The sequence below is a fragment of the Periophthalmus magnuspinnatus genome, chromosome 2, assembly GCF_009829125.3.
Source record: "Periophthalmus magnuspinnatus isolate fPerMag1 chromosome 2, fPerMag1.2.pri, whole genome shotgun sequence".
NCBI lineage: Eukaryota > Metazoa > Chordata > Actinopteri > Gobiiformes > Gobiidae > Periophthalmus > Periophthalmus magnuspinnatus.
This window is the reverse complement of record NC_047127.1, coordinates 7,751,264-7,777,830: the sequence shown is the minus strand read 5'-3', so window position 1 is coordinate 7,777,830 and position 26,567 is coordinate 7,751,264. Positions and strand designations below refer to the sequence as shown.

At 39.5% G+C, this 26,567-nt stretch overlaps 1 protein-coding gene across 3 annotated transcripts in view; it reads left to right on the top strand.

Moving 5' to 3' along the window:
* The window catches only part of LOC117382474 (nck-associated protein 5-like), a 229,866-nt gene extending 204,056 nt beyond the window's left edge, over positions 1-25,810 (top strand). For all 3 annotated transcript variants that reach the window (XM_055227102.1, XM_033979660.2, XM_055227109.1), the window contains 5 exons: positions 5,094-5,333; positions 10,272-10,384; positions 11,307-11,397; positions 12,211-12,383; positions 22,753-25,810. In XM_055227102.1, the coding sequence (XP_055083077.1) occupies positions 5,094-5,333; positions 10,272-10,384; positions 11,307-11,397; positions 12,211-12,383; positions 22,753-23,016 (881 nt within the window). In that variant the 3' untranslated portion in view covers positions 23,017-25,810. The remainder of the gene's footprint in view (positions 1-5,093; positions 5,334-10,271; positions 10,385-11,306; positions 11,398-12,210; positions 12,384-22,752) is intronic.
* Positions 25,811-26,567: the final 757 nt, after the last annotated feature.

Here is a 26,567-nt window from a genome sequence, read left to right as displayed (position 1 = left end):
TGTATTCTCAGTGTATATATCCAGGATGTAAAAGTTTTAAATGGCAAAATAATAATCTAAAAATGGAAGAGTGTCCTGCAATATCACGGTCATTAAGCTTCCACCCTGTGACCAGAGGTTTAGCGGTTCAAATTTCACAAAACGTATATACCGTTACTGCGCAAAGAAATAAACATTGTTAGGTCGGCGTTTAAGTGCTTAAATTGTATTTCTGAGGCGACAGCAGCTCAGTTGGTAGAGAGTTTGTCTACTGATCTGAAGGTTGGCTCCCACAGATGAATACTGTTGTTGTGTCTATGGGCAAGGCACTTAACCCACCTCGCCCCAGTGTCTGCCTACACCCGTGTATGGATGTCTACGTGAGAAATGGGTATGCGGTTCCTTGATGTAAAGCACTCTGAATGCCTAGAAGGTAGAAAAACCATAGCCTAGCCACCCTAAAGCTGTTAGCTAGCCAAAAGCATGAGCGAACGGCAAACCCAAACCAAGCCAAAAACCTTCAAATATTTCTTACTTTCTGAATTATTAGCATTTCTTCTATACCCAACCCCATTTTTTTAGACTTTGTTCTGTAGCAATCCATGTCTGGTGCTGTTTTGCTGCCGGAATATCCCTCAAACAAGGTTACCCATCATTCACTACTGCGCAAAACCAATTCTTGCACTGTGGAGCTATGAAAAAAAGCATATATTTCCCCACATAGCCCGCAGCTTGTACACACTGATATAGAGCTCATGGAAAACTAGATTAGGTGCAGTTGTTTTTGCCTGTGGCTGGAATTACCATCGACCTTGTTATAGTTGGGAGCATTTTCAACTGCCAGCCTTGACATTCAATTATATAACCGCTAATGTATGGTCCTATGCGGGTCACTATACAGGCTGGAAGTTTTATGCTAGCTAGGGAGTAACTTTGCGATGCTAGCAGGTTTGAGTCACAAGCTGCGCCATCTGTCCAACACTTGATGAATGTTGAAATTTCACAGGTTCACAAGAAAGTATGTTGTTTGGCCTCATAAACAAGCCACGTCTGATAAAAAACTTCAAGTTCAATAAAAGTTTGTGTCAGCTTAAGACTAAAACTAATTGGCTGAAAAATATATTTAATGAGGATGGAAAAAAAATTGGGGAAGATTTACTGAACCAGTTGGACTCAATGCACTAAATACAGGTCTGTTTTTTAATTTATTTTTTGGTTGTTTTTTGGGGGGTTATTATTATTGTCATTATTAGTAGTATTATTACTGTTGTTATTGTTATTATTTATATATATATATATTATTTTTTTTATTTTGTAAATTGAAATGGAATGGCAAAGTTCACTGTGCATATGGAACCAGGATGTATGTGAATGAGTGGGTGTGAATGGAATTGCGGGGTTTGTTATTTTGTTGTTGTTTTTTTTACTATTTTGTGTTTTCTGACTGAAAGTTCACAGCGTTCAAAAAATGAATACATTTTAAAAATATGAAAAAAAATGAGGATGGATGTCAAATGCATATTAGATGGGAGATTGCTGGCAAGCATATAGTATTTACAGTCATAGTTCTGTTTTTCTTTTGAATGTTTGTATAATTACACATCCATCTATTTAAATGTAGTTGAAAGGGGCTCACAAATGAATTGTGCTCAGAGGCCAAACTTTTGACATGAAGATCGAAAATGTTGGGACATAATGTAACCTAAAATTATATCTCTACATTAAAGCTCCCATATTACGCAAAATGGACTCTGAGCTTAAAACATGTTATAATGCTGTTACCTCATCAAAAACATACCTGGAGTTGTGTTTTGTTTCATTCGCACATGTTTGAGTAACTTTATTATCAGTCTGTCGACATCTACAAAGCTCAAAATGCTCTGTTCCACCTTGTGATGTCATGAAGAGGTAACTTTCAAGTTAACAGCTACATTTTATCTTTTGTCTAGTAGAGATTGGCAATTCCAGGGCTGAAATGATTCTAGTGAAGGTGCATGGAGTTTAAAAACACAGTAGAGCACTTCCTATATTACCATATCACATCACAAGGTGGAACGGAGTGTTTTCTGTTTGACAGGAGAACGCAGCCTAAATATGCAGGGTTTGTGCGTTAAACGTGTGAATGAAACAAAACACAACTCCAGGTATCGTTGTAATGAGGAAACAACATTATAACATAGATCGGAAAATAGCCTAATATGGACCCTTTAAAAAGTTACTCAAGTAAAAGTAACTGTGTCAAAGTAACGAGTACCGGTCCTACCCATTTCTGAATTTCAGGCAAAGCCAAAACATCCACAGAACAGATGGTAGACTCGCCCACCCCAATTTACATTATATAAAGTAATTTTTAAATCAATTTTCTGCTTTTACTTTTCTTGCCAGAACCTTGTTACAACAAAGTCATTCCGCAGCCTTAAGGAAATCGTAAAAAAATAAATAAAATTGCGTTTGTATCCTAGCTGGCAATTATTGAAAAAAGATAGATGAGAAATAGACGACTTCCCACACTGCACTGCATTGATCTCTTACCCAGTAGCCTGTCATTGTAGACGCTGCTACTGTTAGCTATGTCGAGCATCATGCTAGCCCTCTGTGTTTACTTTTCTGCGTGTTTAAAAACCACTCCAAAACTCAACAGTGCGCGCCGGCGTCCCACGGAGACGACGCTTTACAGTTTAGACGCTCCAGTATCGATCGTCCCTCCAAAACAGCCAGAAAAAATCCAACTCTGAAAAGTGCACCAGTTTTAGTAGCGTCTGAATGGGTTCCAGGGATTGTCCTCTCTACAAACGCTTCGATCACTTTTTCACATTCTTTGCAAACAGCACATACCGGATTTATTTGATTTTTGTCCTGTCAAAAACAAATGGCAAAAAGTTGAAAGGTAATAATACACGCGGATATAAAAAGAAAGCGAAAGTAAAACACAGCAAGGGGCAAACTGAGTCCGCCAAAAAAGTTACAAAGGACGGCTTTAAATAAACAAGTCACATTGCAAGCTCTGCTGACTTTAATTATAGGGTTTTTTCATAGCAGCTAGCAATTGGTACAAAACGGTTAGCTAAAGGTAAACGTAGCATGGAGTCAGCTACACTTTTTTGTTGGCTTTTTCTGGTAATGATGTGCTTCAAAGTCAAGGGGGCGTCAATCAAATATAAATGTTATAAACAACAAGGGGAAGTTGATTAGTTTTGGTTTAAACTGAAAGAAACAGAGGCTTTAAAACTAGTCCACTTAGTTCTATCTTTGCCTAGCAAACTGTTAGCTAGCCCCCTACTATATTATGCTATTTTCTGATCTATGTTATAATGTTGTTTCCTCATCTAAAACATACCTGGAGTTTTGTTTCATTCACGCAGTATTTAGGCTGAGTTCTTCTCTCAAACTGAAAAACCCTCTGTTCCACCTTGTGATGTCATGTGGTAATACAGGAAGTGTTTTTAAACTCCATACACCTTCGCTAGAATCACATGGATAATTTCAGCCCTAGAATTGCCAATCTCTACTGAACTAAAGGTCAAATGCAGCTGTTAACTTGAAAACTACCTCTTCATGACATCATAAGGTGGAACAAAGCCTGAGATGTAGACACACTTACAATAAAGTGTTACTCAAATACGTGTGAATGAAACAAAACACAACTCCAGGTATGTTTTTAATGAGGTAACAGCATTATAACGTGTCTTAAAGCTCTCAAGAGTTCATTTTGTGTAATATAGGACTTTAAAGACTTGAATTGTGCTCCATCTGTTTCACTGTATAAACCACAGCTTTATATCTGCAAATCTGGAAACCTCTGCCTTCTGTCGCTCCTATCCGGTGACATTATCCCCCAAATGTCCCTGCGTGCTCCGAGATGAATGCGCGCAAACAAAGGCGTCCTTGGGTTTGGAGGTTGTGTGTTTTGGATGAGGAGACGTGGCGGCGGGGGTAAAAATGTCACGCCAAGTCTGTTTGGATTTCAGGGCTGCGTCTGGTACCCACTGCCTCTGCGCCAATTAGGAATCCTCAGCATTAGCAAAGAGAGAAAGATCATTTATGGATTTGAGAAAATCGTAAAAGGGCCGCGGAACGGCAGAGTGGTTAGCCTCATTAGTATCAGCAAGGTTGTAGAAGGAAGCGTAAGATATGTGTCATCATAGACTACAGAATTAGTTGATTTAGCAGTAGTGAAGGTAACTATGGTAACAAGTTGCTAGCTTTAAAAATATGGCATGAGCAAGGTGATGTTAGCTACTTTATTCAGAATTTTTGTGCTCAGGGGCCCAAAAATAAACATCCTTGGTTGAGCAGTCAGATCTACTGACCCACAGGTTGACGGTGCGATTCCAGCTCCCACGGATGAATGTTGTCATTATGTCTTTAAGCAAAACATTTAACCCACCTCCAAAAACTGAAAATCTAGTACTTAAAGCGCCACATCAAACACCTTATAGAATTTCAGAGATTTGAAAATGCGAGTAATGCTAAGTAAATAACTTTCAAACATTCAAAAATATTCAGTTTACAGTAATAAATATATTTATAAGTATCAGGATGTTTCATAGCTCTTTTGTTTACTTTTTATTCTGGCTAATGGTCTTGGTCATGGTCACATTTTTATATAGTGCTTTTTCATTAATGAACCACTCACCCATTTCTCCCACACACACATTCATACACCAGTGTACGGAGACACTAGGGGCGAGGTGGGTTAAGTGTCTTGCCCAAGGACTCAACAACAGTAGTATTCATCTGTGGGAGCTGGAATCGTACCAGCAATCTGTGCATCAGTGGATGTGACCGCTCAACCAATGATGTTTATGCCGAGAGCGGGATTCGAACCGGCAACCTTCATATCAGTGGACAAAATGGTCATGTATTGCGGTTTCAGAATAATTGTCCAAAAAAAACATAAAAGTTGTCATAAATTTTAACAGCCCATTTCTTTCTTGTTCCTCGTGTTCCGTGTGTGTGTCGTTAAACCTCAGACGCCCTCTTCACACACCACCCGTTCCGCTGCATGTGACCAGCGCCCTGTCCCGTACCGTCGTCCCCCCTGACCTTCACCTCCCCCACTGTCCCTCTGCTCTCCCCGGTGTTCACTGCCCTCTCCTCCTCCCCCCCTCCAGGCTCCTGTCAGATGAGGACCTTAGACAGCGGCATCGGCACCTTCCCCCTGCCCAAGTCGGAGTCCTGCGGTCCGGTGACGGCGATGACCTCTGACCCGGCTTCCTCCTCCTCCTCGTCGCAGCCCGATGATGTCACGGCAAACCTGGCCCCGCCCACTTCCCGTCTTGGCCACTCCCTCTCTGACCCCACTGTGACCCGGTGTAACGTACAGAGCCGGCTGCCCAAGCTCTCCACCTCAGGTAAATACAAATCAGCTTTTTGTATTGTTTTTTTTTTTTTTTATTTTGACTTAAATTGGTGAGAAAATACCTGTTGTAACTATAAATGATAGTTTTACATCAATCAAGGCACAATTTGTGAAGAAAAGTTGAAAAAACATTGAGAGCTGTATGACAACTATGACATCACATTAGGAAAAAATCTGTCCAAAAATTTGTCACAATTTAAAAACACACTTTAAAAACTAAATAAAAGTGTTTTCTTCTATTTTTATTTGTCAAATAAGTTCTGTGTACATTAGAGGAGTTTTGACCCAGTGAACTACATGGTTGCTAGGTAACATTTATGAAATTCTCTAGTGATGTCATGAGGTCCAACCAGAAAGTAAAAAAAATTGCCAAACTCGGAAAAAGAAAATCTTAAATGAAATGATCTTAAGTATGTTTTAGTAAAATGAGTAATCCAACCTGTCATACGCACTTTAAGTTATGTATGTTTTCATATAAATTTCGTTACCTATTGTGTTTTAAGTGGTTAAAACTTAAGCTAGCATCTGTTTATTTGTTTTTTACCAGTAAATGGCAGATTTAAAACCTGGCCCCTCCCCTCACCTGGCCCCTCCCCTCACCTGGCCCCTCCCCTCACCTGGCCTATGTCTCACTTGTGCTCTCTGCTCTGTCTTCTGTCAGCAGTAACGTAGATAGCATCTAGTGGTGATATGTGAGAATACAGCAGGGGCGGGTCAGCCAATCTAATTACAGATGGTAGCTTTAAAGTTCCAATATGTAACTTTTTTGCCAAAAAGCAGACAAAAATGAAAGCATGTTTTTATGGGGTTTTTTTCTTCGTTTTTATTATGTTTATTACACTGAAAAACTTGTTTGCACAGGCTTGTATCTCCACAAACCTGACTCTTTTGGTCTGGAGGAGGGCTTCTTCCTACTTGTTTCCATAGAAATGGTCCTTCAGCTATAATCTTCCGCAGTACGACATAAAACGTATCTATCCCTGTAGAGAATGTCACAAAGTATGGTTTTAAGTTTCTATTTCCAAGGAGTCATGCAGTGCCACCTCCAGAAAGTCACATACTGTACCTTTAAAGATGGCGCACCCAACTTTGTTCTTGTGTGTAAACTTTACCGATGAAGTATATTGTAAAACCAGCACTCGGATTAGTTTTTCTTTCAATACCAGCTGTTTGCAATCCAAGCTAATCCAACACTTCACAAAATACAAGTGAAACAGCCTGTAGCCTTATAATCACGTTATTGAGAAACATAAGAAGTACGTCCTTGCATAACTAAACCTATTCAATACAGACAAGTACTTCTGTTACATGCCTATTCCATTCTAAGGTTTCTCTCCTTGAGTATCAATGCATTATACATTATTAATATTTCCCCTATATAAGTGCATAGCCTGTCTGTTTACATCACGATAACCCTCCATAACTTTACTTTCCATCCCTCGTTCAGATTTATGCATTGCGTTGTTTACTTTTACGCTTTTACATTTCGATATTTATCCTAATGCCCTCCGCCGCTAACAATACATCATCTTCTAATAAAGACTTGGTATGAAAACAAACGCGATGCTAGCCTGTAAAAGCACCCTTGTTACATTGAAATGGCGACGTGCCCGAGCCTGAAAGCCTTAGCGCGGACTCTTTTACCTTTAAGTGAAATATTGGTTGTCGGGAGCAGCACTCAGAAGCGTGGGGACTATTATGGGATGCGGGGGGAGTTATTAGCGGGCGGATTCGGAGAAATGAAGAAGCTAATTCACAAGCTAATGCATCAAAAGTGACAGCTCGGCAGATGACGGATGGACAAGTAGTGGTACAGAAACAGGAATGCCCCCAGGAACGCTAACATGGTTTTCTACAGCGTCCAACTGAGAAGGAAAACTTGGAAAAACAAGAGAAGTTTGATGGAGAAAAGCACAAAAGTTTACCAGGATACTTAAATAGACCAGTTACAAGTTAGGGAAGAAGATACAGAGAGGCTGAAGAGGCTGATTGTTCTGCTGCTGTGGTGAAGATGGACAGAAAACAGGAAGTTGCTTTAGTCCAAAAATATTCTTGTCTTTAAGCTGTAGTATGAGACTTTTTAGGAATTGTCTTCCATTCTCTGTTCATTGCACTGGAAAACATGCGTCCTTACTCTGAGTGAGCTTGCATTTTCACAAACCCGACTCTTACTTTACTTGCTTGTTTCCATCTAATTCTTCCTTTGGCTATAATATTCCACAGTATGGCATAAAACTCATCTATCTCCATGGAAAATGTTCTGAAATATGGTTTTAACTTTGTATTTCTACGGAATCATGCAGGTGACGTGCCACCTCCAGAAAGTTACGTTAAGTTTGCCTGATACATTGAGCTTTTAAAGTGGACCTATTTTCCAAAATTGACTTTTTAGAGCCTTTAAACCATGCTATAGTTACTTCCTCTCAAAGTTGTATTTAGAGTGATCCATGCACGTCTGAGTAATCTTTATTCTCCTGTATTCAAGACGTCATTGCTCCAATCAACCCCCATTTTCATCGCCACCGGCACACGCCCACTGCTCTGTACTTACTTTGTTCTCCAATTTTATTTTTGTTATCGGCGATACACGTGGGATTCAGCAGCGTCGTGTAGTCATTTTGGCACGGATGAAGAAAAAAATCCAGGGCTCGCCAGCATAATCTCCAGCTATCCACGGGATCTGCTGACAGCTACACGGCGCCTTGTTGCGATGACGTTTACGGCGACGTCAGCTCCCATTGACAAGACAGCTTACTTGTTTCTTTTATTAAGTCGTTTTATATCAACATTGTGATTTCAAATGTCAAAATCATAACATAATGATCCACGGGTGTCGTAGATTATAAATATAGCACAGACACAACCACAATATGTCTGCTTTAATAATAAAACCCAGCAAAACTATAACAAACTTTGAAAAGATATATTATGTTCACTGATATTTACATTCTGGATACTACATAATGGAAAACTTGCAAGATTTTTTTCTATAGGTTTTCTCCATAACAATTTTCTTCTGTCTTATCTAATAATAAATAAAATCAAACTCACTTCCAACTAACATTGTTTTTGTTTTACAAGTACCTCAGCCCATATCATCTGAACAACTTAACAGCCTTTCCCTTGCACCAGCGTAGCCATAAACCAGGTTCTGCTTATGTCCACTGCTCCCTCCTATATAACGACACTGTGTTAGATGCACCCTGACGTCTTAATAAAGCCACCATAAGCGCTCCACTGCCCCCCTGCTTCATCCCCCACAACCCTCCTACCACCGCTACCACCCCCACCCAACTGCAGAGCTAGCATTTTCAACCCTCCCCACGGAACGCACTAGATTAGCAATGTCTCTTTCTGTACTTAACTTTCTCCCTATCATCGTTCGTCGCAGCATAGACCGGGCACTGTTTGGGCAGAAAAATGGGTTTGCGAGGCACGAACGCAGGCGACGCTAAAAGAAAGTAGTTTTTGTAATGCGCCGAATTTTAAAATGAAGGATGCAAGGTGAGAATTAGGTGTACTTTACGGAGCGCTGTGCTCTGAGTGCTGTGTCAGTCCAGCTATTATGATCTTGTTTTGGACATTTTAGTTGAGATGAAAAATGCAAAGAAATGAATAGATTTTCTTTTCATTTTCGGAATGTTTACTAATGTATCTATTGCTATTTTGCACTGCCAATACTCGATATATTTTCAAGTATTTTTGCAGGTTTATTACTATAGTGATTATAATGTTTTGGATGCAGGTCTTGGTAGTGTCATATTTATACCAACTCCATAGTACTTCTTTATGAAAATATGCAAACTGCTGATGAAATACAGCCTTAGATCCAGAATACAAGCTTCTTCAGTACTTTACGAACATATGAGTCTGGTCAATGTTGAATCTCTGAGTTCGCATGGGTGTGATTGACAGGTGGAATATCCAATCATAGACATGCATGGTCCGTCTGTATCAAAACAAATACGGCTGCTTACGAATCAGTGGGAGAAACTCGAAACTCTGTTAATCTGAGGTGAAGGAAATATGACTTTGTTTGTAAAAGATAGTTGACCAGTGACGTCTTTCTTTTTATACATGTCACTGAAATACAGCAATCTGATGGAGGGCATGGGGACCAGACTGCTATCCCTCTGAATATATATAATAAAGAGAAAAGAGAGCAAATAAACACATTCTCAAAATTGTGATTGCAGAAAATTCAAAAAAATACTTGAAATGATTTAGGTTTTAACATGTGAATTGTCAAGTACATTTAAATATATATTCCGCTTTTTTCTGATCTGTTATAATGTTGTTTCCTCATCACAAACAAAGCTGGAGTTGTGTTTTGTTTCATTCACACATGTTTAACACACAGACCCTCCATATTTAGTCTAAGTTCTTGTCTCAAACAAAAAACACTCTGTTCCACCTTGTGACGTTATGTGGTAATAGAGGAAGTGCTCTTCTGTGTTTTCAAACTCCACAGACCTTCACTAGAATCATTTGGATAACTTCAGCCCTGGAATCGCCAATCTCTACTGAACCAACGGTAAAACATAGCTGTTAACTTTAAAACTGTCTCTTCGTGACATCACAAGGTGGAACAGAGCATTTTGAGCTTTGGAGATATAGACAGACTAATAATAAAGGGTTACTCAAACATGTGTGAATGAAACAAAACACAACTCCAGGTATGTTTTTGACAATGTTACAACATTATAACATGACTAAAAGCACACAATAATCCATTTTGTGTAATACAGGACAGTTGATTTTCTAGTATTCCAACCATTTGTATAGGGTTTTGGTTTTCACATGCACATACATACTGCTATTGCCCCAGAATTCCTTTATCCGAGTACCCTCTCTGGTTTGATTGGCAGGACACCCTATCTCGCTGGCTTCTCGCTGACTGCTGCCTCTGTCTTGTGTCTTGTATTCGTAGATGCAATCAGAACCAAGAGGTCGAGTTTTTGCGCCAATCGCGGCTCAGCTTCCACCGATGAGAAGAGGGAAGCGGAGAGGAGGAGCAGGGCCAAGGAGCAGGATACGCCTGGGGTACCACTCTTACATATGTATTATCACTATAGCATGATGGAAGAATACAGGGAGACGTGTTGTTTTGAAGGTGTCTGCTGCAAATGAGATCCTTCAGCTGAATACTTGGTTCAGAATGACTCTAGAGGTCAGCTGTAGGAAGGATATGTTGTTACTTCAATGAATAAAAATAACAGAGTTTCCATTTTCTGGTTAAAAATGGCTTCATAAATTATAAATCTTAGCAAAAAAAATATTTATATCTTTACCTATTTTTTTTTTTTCATTTTTAGTCAAAATATGTTTTAGTTCTTAAGTTAAATCATCAGGTTGTTTTTATGTATTTTTTATATTTGGTACATTGGTAGATTTTACGTCAGATGCCCTAATTGACGCAACAAGATGTAGTTTTCTTCCTGCCTGATGCTACATCTGCAGTTTGTCAAATGTTCATGCACAGATGCTTTAGGCCAGCCTGAACGTCATTAAGCTTGTTTGTAATTAGCAAAATCTGTAGTATTTTATATATTTGGAAAGGCTTGGAATGCTCCACAGTAAAGCATTAAACGCGTTAACCTTACATTTATTTCTGAACATTTTTATTGCTTATAAATACCTTTTATTCTTCATTCAAGTCTGACCTGTGACTTGGCCTAGTGACGTCATGCGGCTGATGTTTAAGAGCGAACTGTAGAACATTCCTAGTGGAGTAATAACATCTCCAAGGACCAGACCGCCCTACCAGAAAAGTTACACAGTTCAGCTTTAATATACATACTGGCGAGTGTCAAACGAGTAAAGAGAAATCTCAGCTTGAAAAAGACCCCAAGAGACAAACCAGTCAATAACTACACCATCAACTTTCCCTCAGTGGGTACCAGCTTTAGCCACATAGCTTTACTCTGTGCTGTAATAGTGTTGTTGTGTGGGTGTGTGTTCACAGGACAGAGCCCTGAGGGTGTGCACGTACTCGGGCAGCAGCAGTGAGACCGAGACTGAACCAGAGTCACCGCCGCGGAGGACGACTGGCCCAGGTTACACAACTCCCCCAACGCTTTCACTTCTGTCTTCAGTACAGTCTGTCAAGTTTAATTTGCCATCGTACATATTTCTGTGATATAAACGATGCAAAATAGTCAAACTTCAGCATTTTTTTATTATGTCAGATGCCTAGACTGTAAATATAAATGGACATGGCTAACCTGCTAGCCGCCGCGTTCCAAATAGACTCTGGCTTCAGTTCACTTTCTATGGAAAAATGGACGCCTCCCTCTCTGTAATGTTGTCATGCCACTTCTTTATACAGTCTATGGTCATATCTAAACAGTTCATTTCTATAATAATAATAATAATAACAATAATAATAATAATAATGCCTTAGTCTTATATAGTGCTTTTCCAGATGCTCAAAATGGTGGCAAGCGAGGCTCCTAATCTCCAACCACCAATGCTCATTCACACCAAATTCATACTAGGCAGTGTTGGTGAAGTGCTTTGCCTAAGGACACAGCAACAGTACCACAACTAGTGCGCCACTGTGGGATTTATATTCCCAGTAGTCTCCAATCCAAGTACTAACCAAGCCCAGCTTTGCTTAGCTTTGGGCTATAACAGCACGGTCTAGTAGAGGGATATGTGTCAGATAATATCAAATAGTTGAATTCACGCAGTTAAGTTTTAAAAATATGCAAAATTATAATAACATGTGCAGTACATTTTTGTAAAAAGAAAAGTTTTTACTGAAAGTTCTGACAGAAAAAAAACCCTGAAACTTGTAATGTCAAGTGTTTCAAGGGTTTTTTGTGAGTTATTTTACCTTGTGCTTAATGGTTCTGTTGCCTTTACAGCAGACCAGAGTGACCAGACCCTGAAGAGGTGCAGCATGGGTAAAGGCCTGTCGATCATGGACTACTATCAGCAGGAGGTCTATCCCTGTCTGGAGGAGGGCAAGAGGTTATCCCGCTACAGCCTGCTGCACCAGGAGGGGGCACTGGACGGAAAACCCGCCGATGGCCTCACGGTAAGTTTAAGTCCGTTTGGTATAATATAGGGCTGCGACAAGTTAACAGTTTAATCACAACTAATCGATTAACAATTGGTCAATACACAGGCTCCAAACACCTTCAACTTTCTAGGCACTCAAAGCGCTTTATATCAAGGTATCACACTCACACACTGGAGGGTTTAGTGTCTTGCCCAAGGACACCAATGATGTTTATGTCAAGAGCGAGATTTGACTCACCAACCTTCAGATCAGTGGACAAACATTCTACCAACTGAGCTGCTGTCGCTGAATTAAACCAGAAAGACATGGGAAATATGTGCCTTTGATGAAAACACTTTTGTCTATAAATACTGTAGGCTCCATCAGAATGTCCTCCAGCTGCTTTACTTCAGTGAGAGTGCTACTTCTTGGTAAAAATCTCACATTCACAAGCAAATGGAAATGGAACCACTCACCCATTCACACACACATACACAGTGATACGCAGACAGTGAGGGCAAGGTGGGGCAAGTGTCTTGTCCAAGGACACGACAGCATTTATCTGTTGGAGTTGGAATCGCACCGCCAACCTGTCAGTGAAAATATCAATAGATGATTCGATTCACGAAATAATCATTAATTCCAGTTCACAAGGCATGACACAATTTGGATATCTTGGTGTGAATGACGTATGGACCAACTTTCCAACTGTAGTCGCTGTTTTGTCGATTAATCGCTCAACCAAATTTGTATTAATCAACTAATCATTTTATTTAGATGTGGGACAAGAGCAGAAATTAGAAGTTAGTGAGTTAGCTGAAGATTTGGTATCTTTTATGTATATTTAAAAGGGCAGATTTAACTCATGATTCACAAGTTTAATCTGTCTTTATAGAAATACATTGTACATACATTCTTAGTACTTTTTTCTGCATAAATAGTTATTTTTGCATGAACTCCCCTTGCAGGTGTAGACTTGTGAGTGTAGTTTGGGTCAGACACACAAAGATACACAATAGTTTTGAGAGCTTTTGCCACGGCCCTTTTTTACTCAACCTATCGATCAGTCAGAACATGTCTTTAATCGACCAAGTATTTCTTTTGCCGACTTCAGCCCCACGATGTTGTAATGCTGAAGTTGTTTCTCTTAGATTTGTAAAATGAAGAAGTTAAAGGGTCTGTTTTTCCATGCATTTGAGCAAAATTTGTCTTGTTCCAGTACACATTTACTGTATAAACGGCTCTTGAGGGCAGAGTAAGTCCGCTGTGCTCTGTCTGACTCTCTGACACGGTTAGCATGCTAGTTGTCGCTAGCATTACCGAGACAGCAAAACTCCACCTCTGAAAGTTATTGAAAGCACTTATAAACTCACCACTGTGAAATCAGCTTAGAATGCATAGGGTAAGTGAGGAATAACTTTGGACGTCTGCAAAACGTTTGAAATGAGCTTGTTCTGTTTTTCACATTTTGAAGTACAGAGGCTTTGATTATTATTTTTGCCCTATGTTGATTGTATATTTATTTATTTTTTGTAAGTTATGGATCTGGGTGTCAGGTTGTTTATGGGGGTGGCCGGGCCGGTCTGAGCTGGCCATTTCACGGTCACTGCTCCTCATTTGTCATTCAGCGCGCTTAAATACTAGTAGGCAAATTCCCGCTGACACCAGAGGGCGAGCCGATCGAATGCAATTAAGCCGCTTTCTCTATATCAAAATCTGCAAACAATTCTGAGGAGAAAAACATTGACTTTGGGGATGGAGTTGGAACACCATGGCGAGGAGGGATAATTCCTCCACACAGCTAGATTTTCTTTTTTTTTCTGTCACACGAAGAGGAAAATAAAAATTCAATATATTCCCCACCATGCTTCTCCTGCTCGGGAGACGATTATGCAGACGCCCTGACAGTGGATGTGTCTCGAGACTTTGACGAAAACTAGTCAATACTTTTACATGCGGAGGACAGAGGGAGCTTGATTAAGATGTCTTGGGTGAAGAACACAGCCTTGTTGGTGGTAGATAGTACGGTCCGGAGGGACGCTGTGCTCTGATTGGTCATTCAAAGCAATGAAGTTTACAAATAACCTTATTATTCAGATTAGGAAATGGGTTAGGTTAGTTGAAGAGGGGCATGAGGGTATGGAAAATTGACTTTTTGGAGCTTTCAACCTTGTAATAACGTCGTTCCCTCATCAAAAATATGCCTGAAATGGTTTTAGATTACATCCATGCATGTTTGAGTAATCTAGCGATCTCTCCCGGACTCTGTTCAAGCCCTCCTTACGGTTAGCAGTACGACTCTGTCCAATACTCAACCTTCAAGCTTACCTCATCCATGCTTCCACACAGGAATTTTCCATAAATATACAAACGCATGATGAGAAATGCTACACTACAACTTCACAAACCTGACGCAGTGTGTAGTAGTTTTTAGCGGAGTGAACGCCAATCGAAGGAGGAGCGAGCAAGGAGAGAGGTAGCATCAAAAAAGAAACTGAAACGTATTAAACCTGCTAATATATATAGCATTTTCACAAACAATAAAAGGCAACACGGTGATCTAAATATGTTATGTGTTAGCTATAAATATCCCATAGAAGTGTAATACCCACTTTTTAAAGTGTTAGCAAAAAAAAAAAACTATTTGTACTAGTCTTATCTCTTATCCTGCATAAAATAAGTGTAAAACTGTAAAAATATTAGCAATTACGCCTGTTCATAGCAGCAGTTCACACATTACTATGGCAACCAGTGCTATATTGTCACAACACTGAAGTAGATGATTGATTGATTACAGGATTAAAAGTGAAGTCTAGAGAAGGTGCATGGACTTTAAAAACACGGAGGAGCGATGTCATTAACTCCATATTAGCATTTTCAGATAGTAATCAATATAAAAACTAGATTTTCATTTAAGATCATTGAATTAGCACATACAAAAATCACATATATAGAACAGAATTGCATCTTTCCAGTATATTTTTGTATGGTTTTGATCCAAAGTGCTATTATTTTGTGTAGAAAATTAAGTGCATTTTTAAAAATTTTAAATCTGGTACTGAAATCCATAATGGGAATCAAATCTTTTCCTTAGCTCTGTTTGAAACTTTCATTATGCCTGCACTACTCCATATGCTTTTGATGAGGGAATATAACATCACATCCACGTCTATATTAGTCTTGCTTCATGCTTAAAAAAAAATCCCATTGTTGACGTTTGACCCACTGCTCCTTTCTGACAGTGAGCCGCTCTGTCCTTCGTCCCAATCCCTTTAAGCGCTCCGATCATTTTTCCATGACCTTCCAGAAATCGAATCTGACCAAAAGAGAATTTCAATCACGTATTGTATGGGACTGGGGGACTCGGCCCAATCAATGTCCACTGTTGCTCCTGGACCATAAGTAAGTCCAGTTCTGCGAGTTATCCCAGTGTTTTCTCACATCTACGACTTCAAATGCCGCCCTGTCCCGGTCACGCTTCACGTTTCAAAAGATGGACCGTAGTGCTGGAATATTAAGTGAAATGGATTTTGAGAGAGGATTTCTTAAAGGGACTGTATGTAAGATATGATATGGTTTTCTGTCAACAAAAAACACTGGAAATGATGATCAAGTTGTTTTTGTTATAATTTGAGGTTTTGGTTCTCAAGATTATCCAGTCTCACGTGAGTCTTTCAGGGTTGCCAGTTTCAAAGCAGAAATCCAGTTGGTTTAAACCTAAAAGGACTCTCTCTGATCTGGATGGTCACTACCGAAACCCCAGCTCCTGCAGCCAATCATTAACCATCAGTGCTAGTGCAGCCTGTGCAGCTCAGTGAGAGAATTCTGGAGGTTTTGAGCTTTCACATGAGGCCTGACCTTTCCATATAATGAGAAAAATGTGTATCCAGATTTAGACCCTGGCAACACATGTTCAAAAAGATTGATAAAAGCAGCAAATAATAAATGCCTTGTTAATTAGTACAAGACAAACACTTATATTGACTTTTTAAACTCTTTGCCTGTTGATCAGTAAAAAAAATGTAGAATAAAATATTTTGTCAATATGTAATTCTAGGTTTAAACGCCTCTAGTTTGAGCTTCAAGGTTAAGCAAAGTCACGCGCATGAGGTTGAATCTGGGGTCACTAACCTTCTGGTTAATGGGCCGATGCACTACAACCACTACACCTTTGCCATTTTATATCGAGTCCTCTTTTAAATTCATTGCGCTCAAACCTACCATACAGTTACACAGCCTCCAAAAGCTGAGTAGAATACTTTCACCAAAATAGTTTCATCAGTTTCCCACGTTTCGCAGTCCCATATGGGGTTTTATAGCTTTATGAACCACTGATGACATTTAAAAAGACAATATGCATTCATGCCATAAGCCAAATATAATATTCATTTTCCTCTAAACTTTCTCAAAGCTGTGAAGTTTTGTTCTGTGATGGATGGGCTCTGTTGAACTCACTTACCCCACATTACGCTTATGAAACCACCATTTATCTCTCACCTGTACACCTGCATGGTCCGGCGTCGTCAATGGAGACTTGGACATTGTCTTAAGCTGCCGAGTTTTTTGTTTTTTTTTTCCTCTTTCATTCTTTTTTTCTGATTTAGGAGGCTCTAATAACCTTTCACAAACGCTCAGGAGAGTGATGTAGAAGCGCCATAGCCCGCACCGGACCCCCATTCATCATCCTGACAGCACCTGACACCAGCGCTAACACCCGCTAACGCTAGCCCTCGCGCACCCCCCCTCCCTCCCCGCCCGTGCGTTAGCCTAGCTCTCCGCTCTACCCTTCACGCGCTCCTCTCTCCTCGCACTTTTGCCTCTCTCTATTTCGCAGGTTCACCTACAGCTCTGTTTACAGTACAGGAAGTAGTGAGCGAAGCCTGAACGTAATTTGTTTTCCATCCTTGAAATTTGGCACTTTTGAGTTGCCGTAGAAAATCATTGCTAATTGATTTGGTGTATGCGATGCAAGAGCTAATTTAGCAACCCAATTATTACAACTTGGCACAACGGGCATCTTAAATTCAATTTGTGGCAATATTTTTACATTACAGCTGAATGGGCCCATGATGATTCAGTGCTTTGTGTTTAATGCAGTAATACGCTCAAACCACCACATGACTTCTACTTTTTTCCCACTCTCACTCCTCCCATTGGAGCGAAACAGTCAAAAGGAAGTTTGGACTTTAAAGCCATAGTATGTAACTTTTTTTTGCATGTTTTGTTTTTTTATTTTGGGTGTTTTTATTGGAACTATGAGGAAAACATCGTAGCTAGCATTTGACATTTGAATCTGCGAATGAAACTATCCAAGGTTTACATCCAACCAATAGAATTTTGAATAGAATTTTGTTCCGAAATCCTTGTTTTTTAGCGACATGAAGCTGTAACCAGTATCGACACCAAGTCTTGATACTTTCGATACCAGCTGCTCTATTTTATGGCGTCAATACTGCTCCTAAAGACTCAATATTTCTACAAAACTACAAATAGAGAAACTTATTAACCATAATAACGCCCACATTACTTCTCTATTCTTATCGCTCTTACATTTAAAGATCATTGATTATCTGCCGGATTGCCTCTCCACAGACCCTATTTTTAACTGCTTGATGACGGCCACTCACTTCACACTCAATAATAAACCTGTTTAAGCATATGCGTAGTTGACCGTCATGATTTTGTATCGTGAGATCTATTGGCATATTCATCGGGTGGTTGCTATGTGCATCTCGGCATGGCTAATAATGAGCAAACAAGTGCGTGCTTCAGTAAACAATTAGCACAGAGCTGTCAATCAAAGCCCCCACGCACGCACGTTAGCGAGTGTTTAATTGGCCATGAACAGAGCAATTAATGAAGAGTTCAACCTCCCGTGGCTGTTATGAGAGCATAGATTACCATCGGAATTTCAACTGCCCTCTACACACAACCCAAAAAGGTCTATTTTTTGGTAGTAGTACATTGAGTGGTCAAAAGTAGGGAAAATCAGATACTAATCAATACTAAAACGAGTCTATTCCTTAGCATTTCGAAATCTAGTTTGAAATTTTAGTATCGTGACTGTGCTAGTAGTACATGTACGGAAAAATTTGGCAGAAGTTGGGTTCACAAATTTTGGCAGTACCTCAAAAATCTCCTCGTCTTATTCTGCAGAAAAATTGCTGACCTTGTAGTTTACATCTGTACAAACATGTTCTGAAATGTGCTTCTTATTTTAGTTTAAATCGTGAACTTTTTGATGGCACAGATGCGATAAACCTAAATAACTATAATTTTCTTCGCTCATGTCTCAATTAAGCACTACAGGTCCATTGAACGCTGCAGTGTCATCTGAACTCCAGCAATAATGGGTCTCTTTGGGAGTTCGGACACACTGATTCGAACATTTCCACCATTTTGCCTCCCTCACCGAACAGCAAATATTTTTCTCTAAGATCTCTGCTTCTCAAAGATATATTTTCTCCCCTTGCTGGCGGCCCCCGTGGGTCTGGAGTTTCATTGCGGAGCGGCTGAGTGGTTTACACCTGGGATGGCATAGAGAGAATGCAGTTAGGACGCAGAGGAAAGCTACAAGCCCCCGGCCAGAGAGATCCCGGACTGGTCTTAACTCCTGTCGCCCACACACTTGTATTGTCAATCTCCAGACTTTCCTAGAACTTTGAAAAAAAAAAAAAAAAGGTTCTTAGTAGTTGGTTTACTTTTCATATATATGGATTGATTTGTGTTTGTGAGCGGATTAGCGACGTTACCATTTAGCATTCTTTTAAACATTTGCTCAGCGTCTTAATTCTTTGCTAACTCACCAAAGAGATTAGCTAAAATGTTGTCACTAACCCTTGGCTAAAACTGTTCCTGAATTGTGTTACTATGGTCCTATACTATGTCCTTTCTTGTTTGTAAGTTAGCGTATGTTAGCGTACCTCAAATTTCGTAAGCGCTGTACCTGATTTTTACAGTCTTAACAACGCGAAAAACAAAACTTTTGCATTTTAGATGGTTCACAGCGGTGCAAAACTATTCCTCACTTACCGTATGCAGTCCGAGCATCCTACTTATTCACCGTGATGAGTTTATAAGTGCTTTTTGCCACTCAGCAAGAGCAAAGTTTCGCTGTGACGGTAAAGCTAACAACAAATAACTTGCTAACCCGTGGACTTGCTCATTATTGGACAACAAAATGCTTTTTAATTAGATGCCGACTTATTTGGACCTCAACAGCTGTTTATAACTGTACTGGGGCTGTTACTGCTAACTAGCTACTTAGCATTCTGCCCAGCATGTTGCTAATTTTCACGACATGGTAAGTAGGGTTGAGTCATTAGTCAAAATTCAGTGGAAATTTTAATTAATCTGACACTAATGGCTGCTCTAGATTACTTTAAAGAGGCATGAATGTGAAATCACTATGGCTGTACCAGAAAAAAAATAAATAAATAATAAAATGCTAGTCTGAGCCATCAAACAGGCTAGCATCAGCAGTGTTATAATTTCTTCTAATGTCTTTTTCTTTTCAAATAACTGTTGTAAAAGTTGGTCAAAATGTAGACACCTCGCAGCAAATAAATAACTGGTCCCAGACTGGAGCACCCCTAGTGGTTGTTTTACCCCTGCAGCCATTCTTCTGTACACCATTAGCTTCCAAAGGTGTGAACCTGCATGAGTGAGCGCTACAGCTAGCTCGCTAAAGCATCCCCGGAGACAGAGAAATCAGTAGAATATTTTTGAAAGACCGAGATGACACAAACAAGCATCTATGTTTAGTCTGTTTGTGTTTGCGTCGATCATTAGCGGCACTGGGGGCTACATAGGCTAGCCGGTCAGCATGGATCCAAGCGCATTATTTGCCCATATCATAAAAAGACTATAGATGAAAGAATGGAAATCAACAGAGCCATCATACCAGTATAATCAGAGGGTTTGCTAGCTTGGAAAACAGCTAAAATAGATACTTTCTATATATTGCCTGGTATTCCATCACTACAATTTATATAACATAGATCCATTAGCATATTTACTGTGTTGTAAGCAGATACTGTAAGCTAGGTTGGGTTCACAAATTGTATCTAAAAATTATGGATAAATCTCGAATATCACTGCAATCGAACTGAAATCGCAATTTGAAATGGACACAAATGAACACAATTACCAAAAACAAAGGCTCCAATTTTTTAAGTATCATAATTTCCTCTACAAACAACAAAATCTCGTCTTTTTCTGCATAAAAACTGTGATTCTTGTATTAGTTTGTAAGTTCATATTTCATATTTATGACAGAGCCATTATACCAGTAAAATCTGAGTGTATGCTAGCTTGAAAACAGCTAAAATTGATCTATACACATACATTAGCAGTTCAACACAAGTTTAAAAATCTGAAATGTTTTTGTTTTGCCTGGAATGTTCCGCGGTATGACATCAACTTATCCATCTTTCATTTATACAACTACAGATGTTATTATTCCCCAAAAATACCTAGTTTCATGGAGCTTGTCACCATGGAGATAGTTCCCAGCAAAACAACATCTACAGAGAAGATTTTGACCCTACCTAAAAACTTACATTTTAGCTTGATTTGTTAGTTGATTTGTTGTTTGCTAATTTAATTTAGACTTGCTAAGCTAACTAAGCTCATTTTTAATACTATATCCTCCTGCAAAATAATACATTCTCCTTAGAGAAAGAGATATATCAAGATATGTTCCCAAATACAACTTTATTTACAACCCCACACGGTCGTTTAGTCACTCATTTATATCTCTTGGTCACAGCTGCTGCCACATCAGCCCCCATCATTAGCGTCTTTGCGATGACACCGCTCGGGCTAATTGAAGCTGCCAGATTGCCTATGTAGTAGTTTGGACTTAACACGTCCCCAGTGTAGCATGTTCCGCGCTATGCTAATCTGCCCGCCGCACTGTCGCACACCTCAGGTACGGAATAGCAGATTGTATTAGGCCCGCGACGCTAGCAGGAGAGTGGGTGAGATCCTTTTCCCAAGACGTGCATTGGGTCCTTGCATTATACACGGTCGTGCTCCGCGGTGGTGTCACGGTTATTGCTTTGTGTATCAGCAAACTGGCAGCGGTCCATTGTCAGTATGAGACGACAACAGCAAGTTTGCAAGTTTTGTGTAACTTGCTAGCTCTACTATCTTATGTGTTAACTATCAGTAGAAGTTCACCTATTGGTCAGTCCATTTTCCTTATTTTTTAGTTTACAGGAGCAGTAATAACACTATGGGAATTCAAAATAGTTTGTGGCATAGCGAAACGCAATCTTTCCAAAGTTTGCTTAAAGTTGTTTTCTCATTCAAAAGTTAGGCTAAAGAAATTCATGCAATTTCAGCTGTTTGCAGAAGCACAAAAAAGACTTATGTGAATTCAGATTAATTTGTGGAATAGTGAAATGCAATTTGTCTTTTACAAGTGGTTACGTTTTTTTTTTCTCTCTAAAATTGAAACTAGAAATTCATAAACAACATTTTCCAACTTTTTGAAAGTGAGGGTACACAGGCGCAAAGGAAATTAATTTCACTAGCAAGGACTACGCCACAAAAATGGTATACAATGAAGATATTTATAGGTGATTTGAATAGATAAGGAGGCTGGGTAGACACTCGGGATGGGGGCTCTGTTTCAGGTGGTTAGCCCAGTCGATTCAGGACCCCCTCCCTCTGTGGATGGGTGAGGTGTTCAGGACTCAAAGTTGGGGTGGGAAGGAGGGGTTTGAGAGAGCGGATACAGACGGTGTTGCCGGAATAGACTTGTAAAAATAGGGCTTCTGGGTAATTAGAGGTGTGGTTGAGGTTTGCTGTGGTTCGCTGAGGAGGAGCAGAGGTGGTTGAGGCGTGGTCCTTCTCCTGACTCTCAGTTGATTGTGTTAACTCCATGTAAAACAAAAATGAGCCTTGCAATACATAGATAACTAACTAGAAGACAAAGCTGTAAACTTGAGATGGATTTTCGGAACCAATATCCAATATTTGGCCGTGGCTGATAACAGACATTTGCCAATACCACTATTTAGCTTTGAAAATCCATAGCAGCGCCCACAAATTTATATTAAGTTGAAGTAGAGTTCACAAATTAACTTTTCACTTTTGTAAAAAAACAAAATGTGTTTATCTGGGATGTAAAATTATTTGGTCCATGTTTGTGTATTTCCAATTTTACTCTTTAATATGTGGACAAATTGTGGACATGGGCACACACAGAAGGCATATTGGTATTGAATATCGATTTCAGGCGATACCGTTAAAACCCTTCCACATTGACTGATACTGGAAGAGATATAGCTGTCACCACTAAACTGCATTTCTGTGTGGCTCAGTCAAGAAGCAGTGCATATTCAAACTCCACTGTGCCCCCTCGTTCTAATGTCATATGTTCCTCTTTGTGTTGCAGAAGGAGATTCCAAAGGAGAAGTCTTCGCCCGTGATTTCCAACCAGCCCGTATCAACCATCGACCTGTCCCTGGAATCTCTGAACAAGCTGAACCAGAGCCCCCCCATTAGCCTGTACTCCGACTCCACTCTCAGAGACACTGGGGACTGCTGCCGAGTGGACAAGCCCTGCTCCAAACCCGGTCCAGATCAGGCGGGATCTTTCGCGGACTCTCTCTACGACAGCTTTTCCTCCTGCACCAGCCAAGGCTCCAACGAAGTGTAGCCTGCGCCGATAGGTTGAGTTCACGTGACGACGCAACATTCAATAATCCCTATAGTTTAAACGGAGCTGGAGACAGGTCGGAATTCTGTGGTGGAATTTGCTGTTTAGCTGTCAGATTGCAGATTTGTTGACCTGATTTGTGGTTCATATCTCTGTGATTACTCGGCCAATCCACATGAAACAAAAACCTGGCACAAAGTTCAGCGTCTTTTCTGTCAGTATATTTTTTTTAGCCTGAGAAAGTGGTACCATCATTCAACTCAGCATTAATATGGCAGGTTTGTGGAGCCAATCTCTAACAAGTAATGATAAGGTTCGACGTTTGTGGTTCACACGTTGAATATTTCTTTTAAAAACAGCAAATCTCCCGTAGAGTTACATCCGTCCTTGTCCACCATCTGAGTTTATAACATCATCAAATTCTACAACGTGAACACAACCTATTTCTGGACTAAATCGGGCTAAGTCAGCATCCTTGACACTTCGTACTTCATCTTCGGATGTTTGCAACTATTCCTCAACAAGTTTGGCCCGGACTTGGCGTATTCAGTTCTGAGCATGCAGTTTTATGCTTTGCTAGACCTCCAATGGATTTTTTCTTAAACGTGAGACACAAAGCACTTATTTGAAGCGAGAGGAACGTTCTTTCAACTCTGAAAACCAAACCAGGACTTCCGAAAACTCTTGTCAAGTCTCGATTGCTGCGAATCCTATCATTGCACTGTTGTTGTATAAAGTTTGTATTAAAAAAGTGAGCAGTGACTATGATGGAAACTCTACAACTACCTTCAGTTCAACAGTTTTATCTTCCAGGAAATTCACATGGAACTCAAGGACTCATTTCTCACCGTGCTGCTAATACTTTGATATGTTTTTGCTAGCAATTTTTCCACCAAAGGAGCAAGAAGTCTTTGAGTCGGTCCCAACGCGATTTTATGGGAAGCAGATTAGGATTAGCATTAGCATTGTACAATTTCTCTGGTATTTTTGCGTTGTATTTATTGTCTATTAATACGTTTCCCCACCCACTCTTCCTATTGGTCCAAGTGAGTGACAGGTAGATTTAGCCAATCCTCGTGAAATATGAAATCTCAATAGAAACAGATAGAGATATGAGTTTATTACCCATCTCGCAGCTATTTTATACTTGGCATTGAATGTATATAGGCCCACTCTATGAACTTTCACATAATTTTAGCTTTAGCGTTTTATTTTGTCCAATTGACCCAACCATAACACTGCTAATGTTTATCATAAGCCTACATTGTCTTTTTTATACCATTCTATTTTGTGTTTCTCTGTGTGAGCAGAAGTAGCCTGCACTGGAAGACACTTTCTACTGTAGTTATGCCGCTATCAAGTCATCGTGTTGTAGATATCCATCAGTGGTAACACCTGTTAGCATTCACTTTAATTTCTAGATTTTGTTTCTCTTGCTTCTCACAAAACAAAGGATGATTTCAGATGTAGGGAGTGTCCCAAAGCTGGATATATAGGGTTGTTACGTGTCACTTCTGGGTTCAAGGCAGGCAGCACAGTGGCAAAATTTAAAAAACAAAGCTGTGAAGTTGTAGTCGGACCCAGAAGTTACATCACTATTTAACAACTCTATAGGCCTAGAAAGTCAGTCATGGTTTGTTGGTGTGGAAAAGTTGTACATCTTACTACAACTATAACTTTAGGATCCACTTAAACATAGTTGGTAATTTAATTTGTACAAAAATGCTTCTGCAAATGGGGTGCCTCAAGGGTGTGGCAAAGGGCCTTCGAAAAACTTGCAACAGCTCTGTTTTTACAAATAATTGAATGTGAGAACTGTGACTCGGAAAGTTTCTTATTTCTTTGGTGGAATTACGGCTAAGGTTTTTCCAAAAATAATTGCCAGCTAGCTTGGCAACGTTAGCATGTTCCTTTTTAAAGCAATACATGTACATTTTGGAGTCGTTTTATTTTCAGGTACAACACATATTTTACAGAAAGCTTCACTGAGGATATTACATTAGTGGTACGTAGTTCGATGTTTTAGCTTGAACGCGTTTACCCTCAGTTTTGGTAGCTCAGGGAACATTGTGGATTAGATTGTAAACAGGAATTTGAATTAACCATAACTCATAAACTTTGTGTTCTAACTCCATACTGTAATGTAGCCTAGCCTAGCCTACGTGAACTCTCCAAACCTCTGCTTCCCTTTAATTCATGTTGTAACATATTTTGTACATAAATGGCAAAATGGGCATTGCTTATCGATATATGCAAATGAAATATGGAGATGGAGATGTAAATTGTTTGCCAATCACTCAACCAAGTTTGTGATGTATAGCTTAACGTTAAAATCTTTTCGTAATGATTTTTTTTTTTTTTTTTTTTTTTTTTTTGAAATTGTTTATTTTCTTTAAGAGCTAAACTATTTTATCACTTTATTTTGAAAAGAAAAGACATATTTGAATTTTAGGTGATGCCAAAATTTCTATGTGGAATCGTTTGACCAGCTGGTGCTAATCAGTATCCAACTGCGTTCTGTTTTTTTCTATGAAACTGTTAATATTGTACGAGAAGAGGACTTGTGTATTTTTCTAGCTGTCCAGTATTTATACCCACATTTTGTACTGTCAGGCTCTCGTGCGATTGTCATGCTTCAATCCTTCTCTCCTCATCTCTTCCTGGTTCCTTTGTAAAAGAGAAACGGTGACCAGCAGTGTTATTGTTATTATTATTATTATGATTATTATTACTGCGTGCAATTTTGTCTGTTACACTAGACTTTAATGCTATATTTTATGTAACTATTTCCTAAATAAATATGAGAATTATTTCCTATTTCAAACTGTATATGTTTAATGTCTTTATTTTCAGTTTTATTTCAGCAGGCTAATTAAAGGTACAGTACGTAAGTTTCTGGAGGTGGTACATCACCTGTGTGTTTCCGTGGAAAGTTAATGCACTTGGGAATGTTCTCCATGGAGACAGATATGTTCTATGCCATACTGTGGAAGATTATAGCTAAAGGAACATTTCCATGGAAACAAGCTGGAGAAGAGTCAAGTTTGTGGAGATGCAAGCCCGCTCAAAGTAAAGATGCATTTTTTTCCCCAAAGATTTTCAGTGCAACACAACCAAATGAAAAAAGAAAAACATTTTATTTAGTCTATTTTTGGGCTAAAAAGTTACAAAAAAATCCAAAAAACTTTAACTTAACCATAAATCTATAAACTGTAAACTGTATTTCTCAGTGAAAACCAAACTTCTGCAAAACGTTGTCATCCCGACTGACAAGAAAAACTGTGTGGTGGCTCTTGGGATAATTCATTAGGATAATTAATGAGGACAGAAGCCCATAACTCGTGATGACAAATGCACTTGTCCTGTGTATCATTGTTGCTCTGTGGGCTTAAATACATTCAGACAAGTTTAAGGAGATAGTTTTAGGAGCTTATATCAATAATTTGCATAAAACATGAAGGCCTGGGCTGGTCTGAATTCAGTTTGGCTCTGACTTACAGCCATAGGTCTAAATAATGAGGCTACTACATTAGTGACATCTTTGTATTTGA